At 33.8% G+C, this 17855-nt stretch overlaps 2 protein-coding genes across 2 annotated transcripts; one reads left to right on the plus strand and one right to left on the minus strand.

The window, feature by feature from the left end:
- Positions 1-6126: 6126 nt before the first annotated feature.
- LOC18029180 (UDP-glycosyltransferase 87A1) lies at positions 6127-7854 on the minus strand. The gene is made up of 2 exons (XM_006414561.2): positions 7252-7854; positions 6127-7118 (listed from the first exon to the last, which is right to left on the minus strand). The coding sequence occupies exons 1-2, from the start codon at positions 7745-7747 to the stop codon at positions 6247-6249; spliced, it is 1368 nt and encodes a 455-aa protein (XP_006414624.2). The 5' UTR covers positions 7748-7854; the 3' UTR covers positions 6127-6246.
- Positions 7855-10113: 2259 nt separating this feature from the next.
- LOC18029181 lies at positions 10114-13797 on the plus strand. The gene is made up of 5 exons (XM_006414562.2): positions 10114-10157; positions 10776-10976; positions 11063-11218; positions 11514-13049; positions 13196-13797. Exons 1-5 carry the CDS (start codon positions 10115-10117, stop codon positions 13591-13593), a joined length of 2334 nt encoding a protein of 777 aa, XP_006414625.1. The 5' UTR covers position 10114; the 3' UTR covers positions 13594-13797.
- Positions 13798-17855: the final 4058 nt, after the last annotated feature.

Genomic DNA, 17855 nt, shown 5'->3' on the forward strand with positions numbered 1-17855 from the left:
TGCCTGATGAGTACAAGATCATATTTCTATGATATACTCGTGCACAGCTTGTACAAAGTTTCTTAGGATTTTCTTTTGATTGCCTTTATAAGTTAAACAAAAGAAAATCCTAAGAAACCTTAATCAAGGCAATTCTCAAGGCAATCTCTAGTAAAGTTATTGAAGTTAAAAAATTGCAGGTAAGTATATCTTATGTTGTCAACGAATTGAGGTCACCTGTCCAGCATTCACGACATAGTCATGTCGTTTGTCTCAGTATTCATTCACTTTAGCATATAAACCTGTTTTTTCCAATCCTTTTTTTTTGTTCTTGCTAAGTGATAATTTGGGATGTTGGCATCTCATTAAGTATGCACATCTCCGCCAGTCCCAATTGCTTGAAGAACTTATGTGTGCAATTATATGCGACCACATTAAAGCAAATACAAGCTGTGCACGAGTATATCATAGAAGTATGATCTTTGTACTCATCAGACAATTCAAGGTTACGTCTAGGAAGTTTATAAGGTTACCATGTAACCAGTGAATATATAATCAAGTATTGAGTTAAAAACAAGAATTATAACCATATATAAGCAGATTATATAATCATAAAGAAGTGTTACATGATTTTCCATCATGTTGTCAAACTTGTTTTGGAAATGATTCACAAAGCTGTTCTTATCATTTCCTTTAGGAAATAGATTTAACCACCCCGAAAGCAGAGGAAACCCAGAAGGTAGAGAATCAATACATAATGCTTCGCCTAAGCAGGGAAATCGTTCCACTGCAAATATCTACAAGAAAATAAAATAAAAAACAAATGTCAGTAAACATTATTATGTAACAAAGTGGCTAATAATGTTTTGATAAAAAAAAACTGTTTAGTGGGTTTTAGACCTTACCATCAAAGCATACCCAAAACCAGGGAAGCTTGTGGTCCTACCCTTTGTAAGATCTTCCCTCATTGATACCAAGACATGCTTAATGAATGCAAACGTCGCTGCTCCCCAAGCATAGTCGTTGATTGATTCTCCAAGTAATGGTAGATATATAGGAGATATACCTTTCTGTTGTTTTCGCAAAAAGCAAACTCCCCACCAAAAAGAAAATATATGCCTTTTGATAAGGCATCAAATCAATCGCAACATCTGGCACATTTTCAAATCTAGATTGCAGCTTTTTGAGATCAAAAAGTCAAACCGAAGTTCTGAATTAAGAGTAATAATGACTCAATCACAAAAGAATATAATGTTTTATAAGTCAACTTATAAAATCTTATAAAAAGTAGTTATTCTCAAAACAAATCTTATAAACCCAAAACAAGGAGATTCATAAAGCAATCTCTAGTGAATTTATTGAAGTTTTAAATTGCAGGTAACCGTATCTAATGTACATTATAAACAATTTTTAAAGCAATTATCAAACAGAAATCTTATTACAGAAACATTATTTCAGAACCATAGCCATTTATTGATTTTTTTTAATTGAGTAAATGCTTTTGATTGCATTTAATTGTTATATCATTCATTGTAATTTTTTTTTATTAACCGTTATTCTCAACCATATAAAATGTTTCATTTTCTTTATTTTAAAGTTTTTTGACCAAAATCTTTATTTATATGTTACAGTAATAATTGCTCAATTTGTAACTTCCAATTAAAAGCTGTGTTGTAAATCATTGAACTATTATATTTTTTTTTTACCTTACATTTTGCTTCAAGCTTCTCAAATACATCCAATTTCTTTAAATCTACAAAACAAAACATAAACTTGAGATTTTTGTAAGTATCAATATATATTATGACATATATAACAATATTTCAATATTACATGATTCTAAAAAATTCTAAAACATATAATAATTTGAACGGAGAGAATATATCATTAGTAAAAAAATACTAAAACATACAAATTTACAAACTTACATATATGTAGATAAATATTCTAAATTATTTATATTCTATCAATTTTATATAAGAAACAACAATCATATCCCAATCAATTATTTTAAGTATCATAGAAAATCATTGAATTGTTAATTTTTTTTACCTTACATTTTGCTTCAAGTTTCTCAAACATATCCAATTCATGGAAAAAACCTACAAAACAAAAGAAATTGAATATCTTTCAAGTTTATATTGGAAATAATCAAAATCATTTCTAAAGTTGTGTGTGATGTGGTGTGATAGAAGAAAGAATCTTGCTACTTAGAAAACTATAAAAGTTATATGGGTTTAGCTGTTTTAAATAAATGGATATGTTACAAAAAATAAATGCTTGGCTATTAAGATTCAATTAAAAATGAGCCATTATTATTGTTGAATCATACGTTAAAAAATGCATAAAGGTAGTAGAAATTTTTATTATGATTTAATGTCTTTTTATTGTACAAAATTAATGAAGTGTTATTATGATTTTTTTTCCTTTTAATAAATTTGACTTATACATCATATATTGTGGATATATTTGATGGAGTGATTTATTTGTTTTTGCTAAATTTGGTAACTATTGAAAATTATATTGATGGGGTTATTTTAATGTTCTCAATGAATTAATTTTTAAATATAATAATAAGTGGAAAAATTTAAGTTGGTGTACTAATTATTTTTTTTTGGAAAATAGTTTTGTATAAATATGTTGATAGTTTGATGTGTCGTTTTTTTTTGGCTCAAATATATTAATTAATGATTAATGAGTGGAAAAATTAAAAGAAAGATGCTATAGATGTTACTACTTTTTGCTTGAATGAATTTAATATAGTTTAATGTGTAGTTTAAATGAAATAAAATTAAATAATTAATCATATAAATATTATTTATTGATAGAATAAAAATACATTAAAAACATATATATATATATATAAATTATTTAATTTACATTTAGCTATATTAAAATAAAATTAAAACATAGATTTAAAATAAATCAAATTTAAATTTATTAAAATATAGTGATTATTTTTTCATTTTTTGTTTATGATTTAATTATTTTTAAACTAACAAAAATAAATCAATCAATAAAAATAAAAAATATTTTGAAACCAAAACTAAAAATAATAATTAAAACAAATTCTAGCAACTGAAGAATAGTAAACAAATAATATAAAATCACAAGACCCAAAAATAAATAATGATTAATCGAGAAGATAATGGAATATCAAAATTAGAGAGAAAAATGATACAAAAAATATATGGTAACAAATAAATATACAAAATGTTTAAGGCACTGACTTGAAAAATAGATTTAATGAAATATATTTAATAACAAAATATGAAAATAAAAATTGAGAAAGTTTAATTGTTATGTGAGGGTTGGAATGAAAAAAATTCAGAAAAATATATGAAAGAGGTTACTAAGATTTAAAAAAATTTAAAATAGTATTATGAGGTTAAAACTGAAACCAATATATTTGATAAAATCAATAAAACTAAAGAAAATCTATTAAACAACATAATTAGATATAAACTATCTAATTTATATTTAAATATGTTTAATTAAAAATATTAAAACATAAAATTAGAATAAATAATTTAAATTTTTTAAATTATAGTGATTGTCATTTTATTTTATTTTCATGTGATTTAATTGTCATCATTGAGCTACAAAGATAACTAAATTGACAAAAATGAAGAAAAGAACAAGTTTTAAGACAAAAAGAAAATAATAACAAAAGTCAAAAAGATTTTCAAGCAGCTTGAAGAATAAAAAAAAGATCTATAAAAATACAACACACAAAAAAACAATTAATAAATAATCAAGAAAATAAGAAAATATCAATATATAGAAAAAGAAGAATATGACAACAAATAAATATACTTGGAAAGATGAATTCAATAAAATATGTAATAACAAAAAACTGTTATATGAGAACTTAAATGAAAAATTTTGAAAAAAATAGATGAATAAAATGACTAAAATCATAAAAACACAAAATGATAAAAAAACCAGTTATGAGGTTAAAACTAAAAACATATATTTTTTTAAAAAAATAACTAAATAATAACAAATAAGAGCAATAATTTTTTAACACCAAAAAATCAATAAAGAATTGAAAAATATGAAGATATCAAAAATAGAAACAAATAAAAAAGAAGAGAAGAAAAGAAAAGAAAATAATATATATGGCAATAATTTTTAAAGATATCAGTTGGAAAGATTGATTGAATGACATATGTTTAATAAGAAAACATGAAAATGATAAATTGAGAAAGTCAAAATTGTTGTTAGTCAGGATTTTGACGAAAAATTAAAAAAATAACATATAAAAGAGGTTATTAAATTTTAAAAATAATATATGTACGTTGAGAGAGTTAAATATTATCTTTAAATCAAAATTTAGATAAAAAACTCGAAATTTGGATGAACAAACTAAAAAAAAAAATTATGAATAGAAAGATTACTAGATTTATGAAAGAAAAAACAAATTTTACAAAAATGAAAAATTGATAATTTAAATAAAAAACTAAAACATAATAAAACAAGATCCATGTGTAACACTGATTCTCTCCTAATAATAATAAGTGGAGAAATTTAAGCTGGTGTACTAATTTTTTTTTTGGAAAAAAGTTTTGTATAAATATGTTGATGGTTTGATGTGTCGTTTTTTTTTTGGTCAAAGTTGATGATTAATGATTAATGAGTGGAATAATTAAGAGAAAGATGCTATAGATGTTACTATTTTTTGTTTGAATGAATTTAATATAATTTGATGTGTAGTTTAAATGAAATAAAATTATTTTTTATTTTAAAAAAAATAGAAATGCCAAGTGGTCTAATAGGGAGAGAGTGAAATCATTCTTTTATATATATAAATTTTTGATTGTAGAGGGATGTTTTTAAAAAAGTTTTTGATTGTAGAGGAACTATTGAAAGAAGCTATGGATTTACTCATTAATCTCATCAAGATTTTTCTGTTGATGAAATGTCATAATCCGTTGAGCATGACGGTTTTATCGAGCACTATTTCGGCGACATATAAATTTTTTTCTTCTTGCCCACAATCTCCATAGCAAGCACGCCAAAACAACATAGAAGAAGAGTTATCAAAGAAATTAAAATGGAAAATTCTCGACGAGGAATAATAATTATTATTCTTCATTTTGTGTTTTTCCTCTAATTTTTTTAATAAATTTTGCTCATATTTTGCTTATATTTTGCCAAATCACATATATATATATATATCCATTTTGCTAATTTATTAATACAAAATTAATAATGTCGATATTAAATATTTCTTATTTTAATTAATAAAACTTTTTTTTATTCCATCCATAATCATCAAACAATAAAATACTTTCAAATGATGCTATATCAAAAATTTCAGATAATTTCATTTATGAAAATGATATGCATTGAACTTGTTAAGATACATAATTTCTGAATATCATAGTAAAAATGTATGTTATTAGCCTTGTACTTTCAATTAACAAGGATAAAATCAAATAGTATTCTATGAAAACTAAAATGACCATTATTACAGTCAAAACTAATAGTACTTTCGACAAAAATGTATTCAATTAAAACCATTATTACATCAAGTGCATCAGTGTTTTGAAATAGAATCAAAAGAGAATATAGGAATCTAAAGAATTAAAAAAACTATACATTATACATTAATCTCTAGTAGTGAACTATAACATCAGATTTTCCATATAGTCTTGATTGCCAAGAAGTCAGATGGTGCTTAACCGGTTTCTAACTGTTTTGTCGATATGTTTTATCAGCCTCATCGGTGAAGAAGAGTCTTTGCTGTGACTTCTTCCATTCCTCTCCCTCCAAAGACCATACATTTTTGCTTGAATTGTGTATCAGACAACAAACAGAGCGATCTTGTTCTGTGAGGAGTCCTTTGCGATTCTCATCAGATCATCCCAATTTGTTGTGAACTTTTCTTTGAGAATGCCCTTAGTCAGTGCTATCCATTTATGGGATGAATATGGGCAAGTGAAGAACAAATGAACTTATTAACAAACCCAAAGAGTTTCTATTATAAAACAAAGCTTAGACCATTATCAACGCTACATACGCAGATGGATATCTAAATTAATTTTTTATTATTAAAATGAGTCTCACATGCTAACGGTTTTTGATTTTTATAGTGAATCCCACGTACTTTACATCATTTTAATAATAAAAAAATATTAACAGACTCTATAAAAACTTGCGATGATCAGATCTCAAAGTCCGAATCTTTATAAACTCATACAAATATACTCATAGATCATAATTTTTCAACAATGATGGACAAACTTGCAACATATATAAAACTCACACGATCTTGCTAATATCTTCAATGAAAGCATCAATGTTAACATGAGAAGAACCACTTTTTGCAACCGCTCTTCGACAAATCTCACTAAGATCACAAACCCTTCTTCTCATCTCTTTCCCTTCTTCACTCTCACCATCCATAAACCTCTTCACCAATCCCTTGATCTCGTCTCTCTTTATCAACACTTCTGCATTCTTCTTGCTCCTAATCCTCATCCCGATCCTCCACTCATCAACGATCATCTTCGCATTCAAAGATTGATCCCAAAACAACGGAAACGTCAGCATCGGTTTTCCAGAATATATCCCTTCCATTGTCGAGTTATACCCACAATGTGTCCAAAACCCACCTACCGATTCGTGACACAGCACACGAAGCTGATCGCACCAGCTCACCACAAGACCTTGACTGCCTTCAAGAGCCTCCTTTAACTTTGACTCACCTCCACGAGCCACCCAAATGAACCTGACTCTGCTCTCTCTCACACCTTCCACTATCTCCTCCATCTGAGCTTCAGAGACTGAAAGAAAACTCCCCTGAGATATGTAAAGCACGGAGCTTTTCGGTTGCAATTCAAGCCACTTGATGTAATCGGGCTCGCTGCGGTTATTTACTTCGTCGAAAGGTATTAACGGACCGGTGGAGTAGACCGGGAAACCAAACTTGGATTTGAAAAAGTCGATGGCTTTTGGTTCCAGCTCGTAAACAGATGGGAAGAGGAGATACTTAGCCTTGGAGAGCTGATCGAAACACGGCTTGAATCTATTGAAAGCTTGGTGGGTGAAGCCGTGGGAGATCTGAGGCAGGTCACCGAGCCGCGTCGGTGATAAACCGGGAATGTAATCAACGATTTCGTCTTCTTTTGATCCTAGAAACAAACCCAGATTCAAGAATTACGAACTATCGCTAAAACATATGCAAAGTTTCTATCTTTCGATGCCAATTACAGTTAAAAGGGAGACTTTTTGCTGTTTGAAAATGAAAAGTTGAGTGCTTTTCACCTGATGGTTCGATCGGAAAATGGCCGTGAGTTTGGAGTAGATCGGATTGGAGGAAGAGGGAGAGAATTGTGGCCGACGTAGTCCACAAAGATGCCACCGGAATATTCCTTCGTGTGCCGACACTCACCGCCCAAAGGACGTTTGTATCGGCGATGATTACGGTGGGAGACGGCGAGTTTAGGCGGTCAAGAAGACGCTCGAAGGGTTCCTCTAATCTGGTGTGAACGGCGTCGATGAAGCCGAGGAAGTCGTTGGCTCGGCCGAGCTCGGAGGGGATGAGGTTGGGGAGAGTGGCGAATTGGATACGGTCGGGTTTCGGGTCGGATCCTATGAGCCCGAGCCATTCTTCAGTGACGACGAATGTGACGTGGAGGTTTGGGTCTCGCAGGACGAGGCGTTTGCAGAGGTTCATCATTGGGTTGATGTGGCCTCTTCCTGGCCAAGGCATGGCGACCACGTGGCGGAATCTGACTGGCTGAGGTTTAGTTTGATCCATGGGTGAAGAAGATTGTGTAGACTGAGAAGCTTGAAGAGGATTTGTGTTCCCGACACAAACTTTTTTGCTGTTATTATCGTTTGCTGTTAGGTAGTTGTAGCTAATCATAGTCTTTGTTGTTTTGAAACGTTTTTGTTCTGTCTTTTTTTTTTTTATAGAAATGAGCCTAAGCCAGCAAGCGAAACAGTAGTTTTGTGAAGAGTGATAAGATTCATGTCACGGGTCGAGATTTTTGTTCTGTTTACGATCCTAAAGAAGGTATATATTTGTTGGCTTATCTTGCTTTTGCAGTTTGTAAGCCAATTCGCAGATCCGATTGATGTTAAGTGATGAGGCGACATCGTTGCTGGTACTTGTTACTTTGTTAGTCACATGCCCAAACTCGATATACAAAATAAATAATGAACTTTTATTGCCTCAAAAAGTGTGGTTGGAGAGTGGTGACCTTCTTTATGCTTTTATAGTCATCATCATATTACATAGAGAAATTGAATAAACCCCATAATTGTTTGCTTTTAAAAATGGTTAGGTGTCGGATTGTATAATCTATACTGAAAATTCTATTGTTAGGTGTCGGGTTTTGCTTCCACGCTGAGATCCAATAAAAACCAATGATCATGGGTGAATAAAAACCTACATTCACATCAATGGGTAAAGGTTTATCAGAGAGCAAGCTCAAGAAGTTCAAATTAAACACAATCGAAACGGAAGAATCTTGCCAATTAAGACGTAATTAATGAGATTTGACCATAAGAAAAGACGTTGAAAACAAGGATCCACAAGCTTATAAGGACTGCAGATAATAGACAAATCTTTTATTGATACCAAAAATACTATAGCAAAATTCTTGCATTCCTAATCATTAGTAAAATTCCAATTTCATTCCTATTTTCTTGTTTTTCCTGGTTATTCATTTGTTCATATTTGAGAATTCCTCATAATACGAAGGCTTCTAACCTTAATATTAAATTAATTATGGAACCGGATCTTGTATGCATCTATAATTTGATGTCGTCTCTTGGGAAGTTAGCATTTCCAACTCACTCGAACTCTCGTTCTAGCCAAACAAGATGAAACTTACCAGCAAACAAATGATTGAACGTCTCAGCCAGTTCCATGAGACGGTTCAAAAGCAATGGAAAGAGCTCAACGCTATTAAAACTCAACAAGTTGTCAAGAATAATACTGTAAAACCTCTATAAATTAATAATATTGGAACTGCAATATTTTATTAATTTATTGAATTATTAATTTATTGATATATAAATTAGCTCAAAAAACTAATTTAGGATCTAAGAAATGTATTAATTTATTAAGATATTAATTTATCGAGTATTAATTTATAGATGTTATACTGTACTATAAATCACAGAATACCAATCTACACAATTAGATACTCATGAGTACTTACTTTTGACAAAATTTATGGATTAAAAGTGCGAAAACTAATTTTACAACTAAAAATATATTAAAAAAAAAATAAGTAATAGATGTAAAAGCAGAGAACGTATTAGTATAGTATATACCCTAATAAACTTTTGGAGAATCTAAAAGATAAAAAGATTAAAACTAATACCCTTTCTGTTTATATTAAATGATGTTTAAGAGATTTTTTTTGTTTGTTTTCAAATAAGTGATGTTCTAATAAATTAATGCAAAATTTATTTTTTTTGTTATTTTTGACTTATTCTACAAGTTATTTTTTTATTGGTTAAAATTGATAATAAATGAGGTTTTAATATAGAGCAAAATGAGTAAATAACAGATTGACCAAATATAAATAGTATCCACCCAAACAAAAATAAAAATTTCATTAAATAAATATCCTACTGAAATGTACTCATACATCTATCAGTATCCGTATATACTCAAGATCTCAGATGCTCATTGAGATGAATCGATTCCAATAAGCTGGATCCTAAGTTACAACTCTAACAAAGACTCTTTATTTAATTTGTTTTTTGGATTATGTTTAGTGATAATGATCAGTTTGGTAACAAACAAAAAGTCACCAAATGTTTCATAAAAAAAAAAAGTCACCAAATGACAATGATTAATAAAGAATTTTTTGGTTGTGAGAAAATTGGCAATGAGCCAATGATATCTGATAGATACTTCACACTTTACAAAACAAAACAAGAAAAAAAAAAAACTCCGTACATTTATACGATATATATTTATAATGTGGGCCCCTCTCACCGATCGGCGTTTGGTTTTCTGAGTGGGCTTTTGCTTCGCTTCTTCGTTTTCTAAAGTCTCTCTCTTTATTTGCTTTTAAAAACTTAACGCTTTCTGTTCCCTAAAACCTAAAAAAAAAAAACACTCTCTTCTTCGCTAAAGCAAAAAAAAAAAACCAAAAACCCACACATGGATTCTCAGGACCACCACAACAACACACAACAATCTCCAGGTTTCTTAATCATTAACAATGTCTCTAGGGTTTTCTTCTTAAATTTCCAATTTTGGATCTTTCACGGGTTTTCTTCTTCGTTTTGTATACTTTGCTGTCTCTTGTGATTTCTGCTTTTCTCATTTTTTTATTTTGATTTGTAATTATTTTCTTACTATGTGTTAATTTTCTTGTTTTCAAATCAATGTGCATAAAAATGATATCTTTCCTTGGGTTTTCTCTTTTTTTTTTTTTGTAACTTTCTAGCAATTTTCGGGGTTTAATTGATTTTGTATTTTGTTGTTCTTCTCTTACTTTGTTGTCTCTTGTGATTTCTGCTTCTCAGATTTTGATTTTGAGTTTTAATTGTCTTTTACTGTGTGTTAATCTTCAGTCTGTTCATGTTTCAAATCATTGTACATAAAAATTATATTTTTTTTTTCTTTTTGTTTTTGTAACTTTCTAGCAAATATTTGGCTTTTGCAATAATGGCTTCTTCCTTTTGTCTTTTGATGTCTATTTGATTAATGTGTTTCGCTTTCAGAATTTTTTTTTCTTAAAAGTTTTTGGTAAACAAGTCATGTAGAATATATATCAATTTTAAGCATATGGACACTGAAGATTATGTAAACTCTGTAGGAGGCAAGAGCAATGGGGCTCATGTCTGCACTAAATGTGGTTGGAACTATCCTAATCCACATCCTAGTGCTAAAAACCGGCGTGCACACAAGAAAATTTGTGGAACCATCAAAGGATTTGAGATCGTTGATTCCGACAAGGCCAAACATAATCTTGATTTGCAGGAAGAACATTGCTTGGATGATGAGCAAAAACTTCAAAGTAAGCACATTTGTGATTTGATAGCCTGTGTCATTGTTTTTTTGTTCCTTCATTGCTAATGTATAATGTATGTTTGATGAGGTAAGGTCCAAGAGTTGTGGAGAAAGCTAATGAGAAAATTGGGGATATATCTGAAGAGGATGTGTTTGCAGATGCTGTTAGTGAATTTTCTAGATCTGACTCTTTCAAGGTAAAGGAAGAGACAGCAACAAATTGCCCCGTAAAGAGTACTAAGAATCCTGGTGAGTACTTAGAATCCCTTTTGATGCTAATCAGACTTGGTTTTATCAGTGCTATCATTAATGTGTGTGTGGTAGGTTCTAGTCATCAAGATATAACATTCTTGGTTGAGTTTCTTTTGATAGTTTTTCGAAATCTCAAATCTGTAGACTATCCGGCGCAAAGGGAATACCATTCAGTTCTCGTAGCCTTTTGTTTATTACATATCTCGGTTTTATTACCATTTGGCTTTTCATGTTCCGTGTGATGTGCCTGCTTTCTATTGATTTTATAGCTGATGAATATGGTTCTGCTCAGGTGACACTCAGCTAAACAACAGTTCGTCAACGGTCTGTATTATGAAGAGTTCTGAAGTTGTTCAAGAAAGTTGTGAAGTTCCACCCGTGGAAGTCCTTGACGTCCCAAGTTCAGTGGAAGCTTCTTCTGGTAACCAACAAGGTGGAGCACCTTCTACTGAAGGACAACAGTCTATGGCGTCTGAAACTCTGAATGAGTCATCACAGGAAGCTCAGGTCATTAACGGTGGTGTTGATGTTGGAGCAGAGACAGAATGCAAAGGAAAATTACCGGATGAATCTGATTCTAAGGTATCATTTGCATTAGGAAAGAGAGAGGATACTTCGACTTCATCATGGAATGATGAAGTGATTTACTCGGACTTGGAGGGTCCTGATGGATTTGCTTTTGAAGCAACGAGTATGGTTCATCCTGGTGATGCTGACAATATAGTCAGTGAGAATACTTCTTCGGTAGAAGCCAATGCAGCTCAAGCTATCAGCACCAGCCAATCTGCTTCTGATGGTAAACCTTTTGCAGAAAATGCTGATGTCTCCCTGCATGGAACCAAAGGCCCTGAAGGATATGAATCAAGTCATTCTGTGAACCCTTGTTTTCCTGAGACACCTGAGGCTGATACTCGGACTCAGGCAGAGAGTTTAGGCCGTCAGCCTTTAGCCTTAAGCATTGACTCCGAGGTTCCTTCATCAGACAAGCTTCTCTTGGAAGACAAAACTGAATCTCAAGGCCAAACTGCTTCGGTTGCAGTTAAGGACTTTCCCAGCGCAGAGAACATAGTGATATCTAAGAGTGACCCTGAAGATAATGAAATGAAGGATGAAGAGGGTGGATCATCTTTTAGTGGTTCCCAAGAAACTGCTGAATCAGAAACCTTGAGAGCGTCCCTACCTGCGGTAGATTCTATAGTTGCTAGCTCAAATGCTGATGTGAGCGCTAACAAAACTGGTGTTCTCATTGATCATGAGAGTGAAGTTGTTCAAGCAAATGTCGTATCTGAGGGAATCATGGGTTTTGAATCCCCTGTATCTGTTGTATTGGAGGGAGACAATGCAAGCGACCAGAGGAAACGCTCAACAAAAACATCTGAAGACTCCATCCTCCAAATCAGTTCTGAAGTCTGTAAAAGTAATGATGAAGCTCTCAGAGGGAGTAGCAAAGGGGGGCTTGTGGAGGAAAGCAGTTTCAAAAACGTAACAAATACAAAGGATGATCGTATAAGCCATTCTGGATCGACAGGCACTACACCTGAGGATTCTGTGAAGACAGCAGATCAGAAGCTGCTGGAAAGTGGAAGGACAGAGTTCAATAGAGTTGTTGGTGGCTTGGGGGTTATTCAAGCAAATGAGATTGACGGTCATGTCAAAGCACACAACTTTTATGCAGAGGTCCCTGTGACAATCGAATCAAATGATCATCGAGATTTAGGGAGGTTGCAGAATCTTTCAGAAACACACATTAGATCCCTGGTTTCCAGTCCTCTAGTCACTCGGAATAATACATCTAATGCCTTTGAATCCAACATGAAATCGGTTTCAGGTACGTATCCGATCTTGTATGAGCAAAAACCCAAAACCCTCTTCAATATAGCACTGGAGAGAGTTGCTAGTAATGTTGCAAATCCACTCATTGTAAAGTAATATTGTGTATCTTTACTAATTACTTTGTCGATTTTGATGGAACAGGAGTTAGTGATGGAGTTAACAAACCGGACAACGGATCTGAGTCATCATCACTTGCTGTATCTCAGTCGAAGAACCAAGAGATCACTATGGAGAAGACAACAAGCTGGGGCTCAGCAAAGGAGCAGCACGTTCCGCTGAAGAACCTTCTGAGTGAAGCAAGATCACCAAGGTTAGTAGCAGAGGCAAAGAAGGATCATCATGAGAGTAACATACCGAGAGTGAGTTCGATATTGGACCAAGAGACTTCCCCTGAAGACGCTCGCTGGCCCGAGAGAGGAGAGGTGAGTGAGGAGTGGAATTCACCAGCAAAGTATCCAGTGGACTTGAAGAGAGAGGAGAAGAAAGTGAAAGGAAGACCCTTTTGGGTGCCATTTGTTTGCTGTTCCTCTGTTAAGTAAAAGGCTTAGTTGTATAATTTGTAGGAAGATGAATGATTAAGAAGTTGGTAGTAGAAGACTTTTATATAGAAGCTAGTAGTTTGGTTCTTTGTAGAATTGTAGGAGCTTTTGTTACTTTATGCAGACCACTTATGGCTTTTACTTTTACCATATGAATGAACTCGTTTTTAGATGCGTTTAGATGTAAAATTTTTGTTTCTCGTAGAGATGTTTTCCATGTTTTTTTTTTCGTTTCTAATTTTGAGGTAAAGTAGTAAGTAATTTTTTGATTCAAATGAACTATGCACTGCTATGAATATAAAGAGAACCAAATATTTAACTCATTTTTTCTTTGTAAAAAAAAAAAGAAAAAGATAAATTTAGCCTAACTATTCCAATCCAAAAAGAAATTCCAGGCATTTGACCAAGAAAAATCTATTGGATTATCAGAAGAAGCATTATGCATTCTAAAATATTATTTTAATGAGACTAGGACTTAACTGTCCATGAAAATGATGAGCTTTGCTTAGCAAAGTTATGACTCGTGAAAAGGGTATTGGGTAATTGCTGGTATGTACGTGGAATATGAAATCCATTGAGGAATGCATTTCTTAAAAGAATAGGCTTTGATTTATTCAAATATATAGGCTTAACACCCATGTTCTAATCACAATATATCACAAACAATTATACAAATAACCATGCCATAAAAGACAAATTTTAGTGTTGAATTCACATGATATAATATAGTTCATAAATTGTACAAAAAATATATAATTTATAAATATACAGATATCAATAAAATGTTTAGTGTTTCATAAGCAAATCTATACACTAATTAAAATCTAACTGATATGTTCATAATTTGCATCATTTAGGTTGTATATTTCATTTTAAATCATATCTTATTTCATGCATTTTAGGTCTTTCGGGTTTGTTGTAGGACTTAGGAGTTACATTAGGTCTCAATGAGTCTTTGCATGTTTGGAGTGTTAATCAGATGTATTTGAAACTATTTGGAGTTGAAAAGGTGGATCCAGAAAAAGGAATGACGATCAGAGCTTGAAAGATGGTGAAAATGGGTTTTTGGAGGTTCTCGGCGATTCTCACGTACCGCAGGCAACTTTTATCGGCAATTTTCATGTACCGCGAGTGAGCCCCTCGGCCAAAACGCGTACCGCTGCTAAGGTTTCTCGGCCAAAATTTTTAGATAAAGACACATCTCAGAAATCGCGTTATCCGAAGGTCTTTCCGGTCGATTCAGTTGTCGGGTGCTTCATCAAAATTGGAAAGAATTAGATCATGGTTCCAGAGCAGGTGGAATCATATGATTTGGAGCCGTGAGCAGAGAGTTAAGCTTGTCGGAAGGCACGCCTGTCTCGCTGCCGTTTTGGACCGACCCGATGAGCTCCGAAGAATGCGAAAGACGATGCACTTTCAGACCGATTCAGTCTACAGGGCCTTCATCAAGATCCGAGATATTTGAGTCGTCTTTCCAGAACGTTTGAGATCATTCACGTTGGAGCTATGAGCAAGAAGATAACGTTTCTGGAATGGACGCATGTCTAGAAGCCTCTTTCTGACCGTGTCAATGCACTGCGAAAATGAGCCCTTCAGGGAACCTTCCACTTTCCAAGCGCCAAAGGTACCTTCACCAAAGTTGAAGATGTCTGAGTGTTCTGTCCACTGAAGTTGGAATCGCACCATTTGGACCAGTATCTTGGGAGTTAATCTCCCACGAATGTGAAGTGGTCCAAGGAGACCGGAAGCCTGCGAGATGGTCTTGCGACTTGGTTAACTCGCAATGCCTGAAGATTAATGCCTGGGGGTTGAGCTGCGTGTTGAGATGTGCGAGTAAGATATCACTGGGTAAGATCTAAGGTTCCCGAGCGAGAAAAATACTAAGTCAACAACCGTGCGACTTGAGCATGCGAGTAGGCCAAGCTTGGAACTGAGCCGTATGAAAACTCGCAATTTACACCGATTTGAGCATGCGACTTGGGAGTGATGGAGATCATCCCGCACATATCTCTGAAGGCCCCTGCTACATGGTCGTGCGAGTTAAGGAGCAAAGAGAACTGAACCGCATGAAGGTTCGCAAATCACACCGAGAGAGTAATGCGGCTGAGCTTACATGGGTTCTATCTCGTTCAAGCTTCTTTCTTTGGCTGTGCGAGTTAGGCATGCGACTTGGGACTAAAGGAGGACCAATTCGCACACAAGAAGGCTGAAACGCACAAAGACTCGCAGAACACACCTAGATGGGCATGCGGCTGAGACTAAAGGACTTAAAGCTCACAAGACTGCTTTTTTGGCTGTGCGACTTGGGCATGCGACTTGGGAGGCTCCTGACCAACTCGCACACTCGTCATTTTATCCATTTTAAGCCGGGTCAGGACCCGGTTTGTTCCAAGCTGACCCGGTCCGTTTTAAAGACCTATATATATTGTTTTCAGGGTTTTACCCCAAGAACTTAAGCTTTATTCCATATTCTCTTTGCCTCTTTTGTGTAAGAAAACTTCTTTTGAAGAGAAATATCTGATTTTGGGTGTTTTAATCAAGAGATTTTGAGAGATCTTGTGTTTAAAGCTGCAAATCCATCATTATCTATCTTCTCCTTCTACATTTTTCATCATTAATCATGCCAATCTTCTCAACTTGCAAAGGTTTAAGAGAGATTAGCATGATTAGTGAGTTATCCCCATATTAAGGTCTTAGATATGTAGATTAGGGTGCTTAGGTGGTAGATTAGTGAGCTTAGGGGTTAGATCATTCATATTCCATTCTCTACAACCTGTTCTTAATGCTAGATCCATACACATCATATGTGGTCTAGATTCTGGGCATTTCATGCACCAAAAGTGTTTGATGAAATGCCTGAACCAAAGTTGTTAGAGGTTTAAGTATTATTCATCATGTGAATGATTGTTTATATGCTTAAATGACAGATTAAACTGGTTCTTAATGCTTGCTGATTCATGTTTCACTAATGATGATTAGGTTAGAAACTGTTTTAGCATAGAAGTTAATATCTTCATGAGAGGATTAGCTTAATTAATGATGTTTAAGTTGAATGGTTTGCTTGATCACATGATTCATTAGCTCACTAGTTTAACACTAAAGGCACCCTAATCTACTATCATGTCTAAGACCTTTCTCATCATCATATATACATTCTCATCTCATTTAGCTTACTTGCTTGCTTGTTTAAGTTGATCATTAGCTCTAATTCTTGTTTTAAGTTCTTAGGTGTCATTAATCATCAAAACCTCACTCATTTGGCTTGAATTAAGAACTGATCCTGCATCTTAGTGTCTACACATGATGGATTGATACCATTTGTATTGCAAAGTGAAAAAAGGGATTGATAACCCCTCATTTAGAGCCTTGAAAACTCTAAGTTATCAATTGGCGCCGTTGCCAAAGTGTGATAGCATTAAGATTGTGCCATTTCTTGAGATCAAGCATTTTCTTTTGTGTTTTCTAATTTCTTCCAAGTTCTGGTTGTGAGAGTCAGGTGCATGAACACCAGGTCCAGATCAAGAAGCTGTGGTCCACCTTTCCCCTTAAACGACAACATTAATCTTTTGGTTCCAAGGAAGAGAAGGGATAGGCGTGGAAGACAGATTGATCAGGCTGATATGGAAGATCAAAGACAGCATGTAGTTGACATTGAGCAACCGGCTCAGGAGCAACAGGCTCAGGGTAATGGAGCTGGTAATGCAGCTGGTAATGGAGCTGGTCAAGGGGTACATCCGGGTAATGTTCATCAGGAACAGGAGCATCAACAGCAAGCTTATGTCCACCAGGGACAAGCTCCAGCTCATCAGCAGAGGCATCAGGCCAATGTCCAGCAAAGACAACAGGTGCACCACCAACAGCCCTTCCAACACCAGCAAAGGAGATATGAGCAGCCACAGGTCTATGTTGGAGAAAATGACAGAGCAAATGCTCATCAGTATGGAGCTGGAATTCAAGCACCATCTGTGCAAAACAACAACTTTGAAGTGAAGGCATCATTACTGAATATGGTCCAAAACTCAAAGTACCATGGATTGGCAATGGAAGATCGCTTGGAACACTTGGATCAATTTGATAAAGTGTGTGACTTGACAAAGATAAATGGAGTTTCTGAGGACAGTTTCAAACTCAGATTATTTCCCTTCAGTCTTGGTGACAAAGCTCACCAATGGAAGAAGAACCTCCCAAGAGGCTCTATTCAGACCTGGGAGCAATGCAAGCAGGCATTTCTCTCTAAGTTCTTCTCCACCTCCAGAATAGCT

The sequence above is a fragment of the Eutrema salsugineum genome, unplaced genomic scaffold, assembly GCF_000478725.1.
Source record: "Eutrema salsugineum unplaced genomic scaffold, Eutsalg1_0 scaffold_1, whole genome shotgun sequence".
In the NCBI taxonomy this organism is placed as follows: Eukaryota; Viridiplantae; Streptophyta; class Magnoliopsida; order Brassicales; family Brassicaceae; genus Eutrema; species Eutrema salsugineum.

What these genes read in the sequence shown, in the direction of transcription:
- LOC18029180 (XM_006414561.2), bottom strand. Translation starts at nt 7,747, where the DNA reads ATGGATCAAACTAAACCTCAGCCAGTCAGATTCCGCCACGTGGTCGCC. An exon ending in TTTTCCGATCGAACCATCAG is followed by an intron (nt 7,119 to 7,251) that starts GTGAAAAGCACT and finishes GTTTGTTTCTAG; the next exon opens with GATCAAAAGAAGACGAAATC.
- LOC18029181 (XM_006414562.2), top strand. Translation starts at nt 10,115, where the DNA reads ATGGATTCTCAGGACCACCACAACAACACACAACAATCTCCAG. An exon ending in TGATGAGCAAAAACTTCAAA is followed by an intron (nt 10,977 to 11,062) that starts GTAAGCACATTT and finishes TGATGAGGTAAG; the next exon opens with GTCCAAGAGTTGTGGAGAAA. An exon ending in AAAGAGTACTAAGAATCCTG is followed by an intron (nt 11,219 to 11,513) that starts GTGAGTACTTAG and finishes GGTTCTGCTCAG; the next exon opens with GTGACACTCAGCTAAACAAC.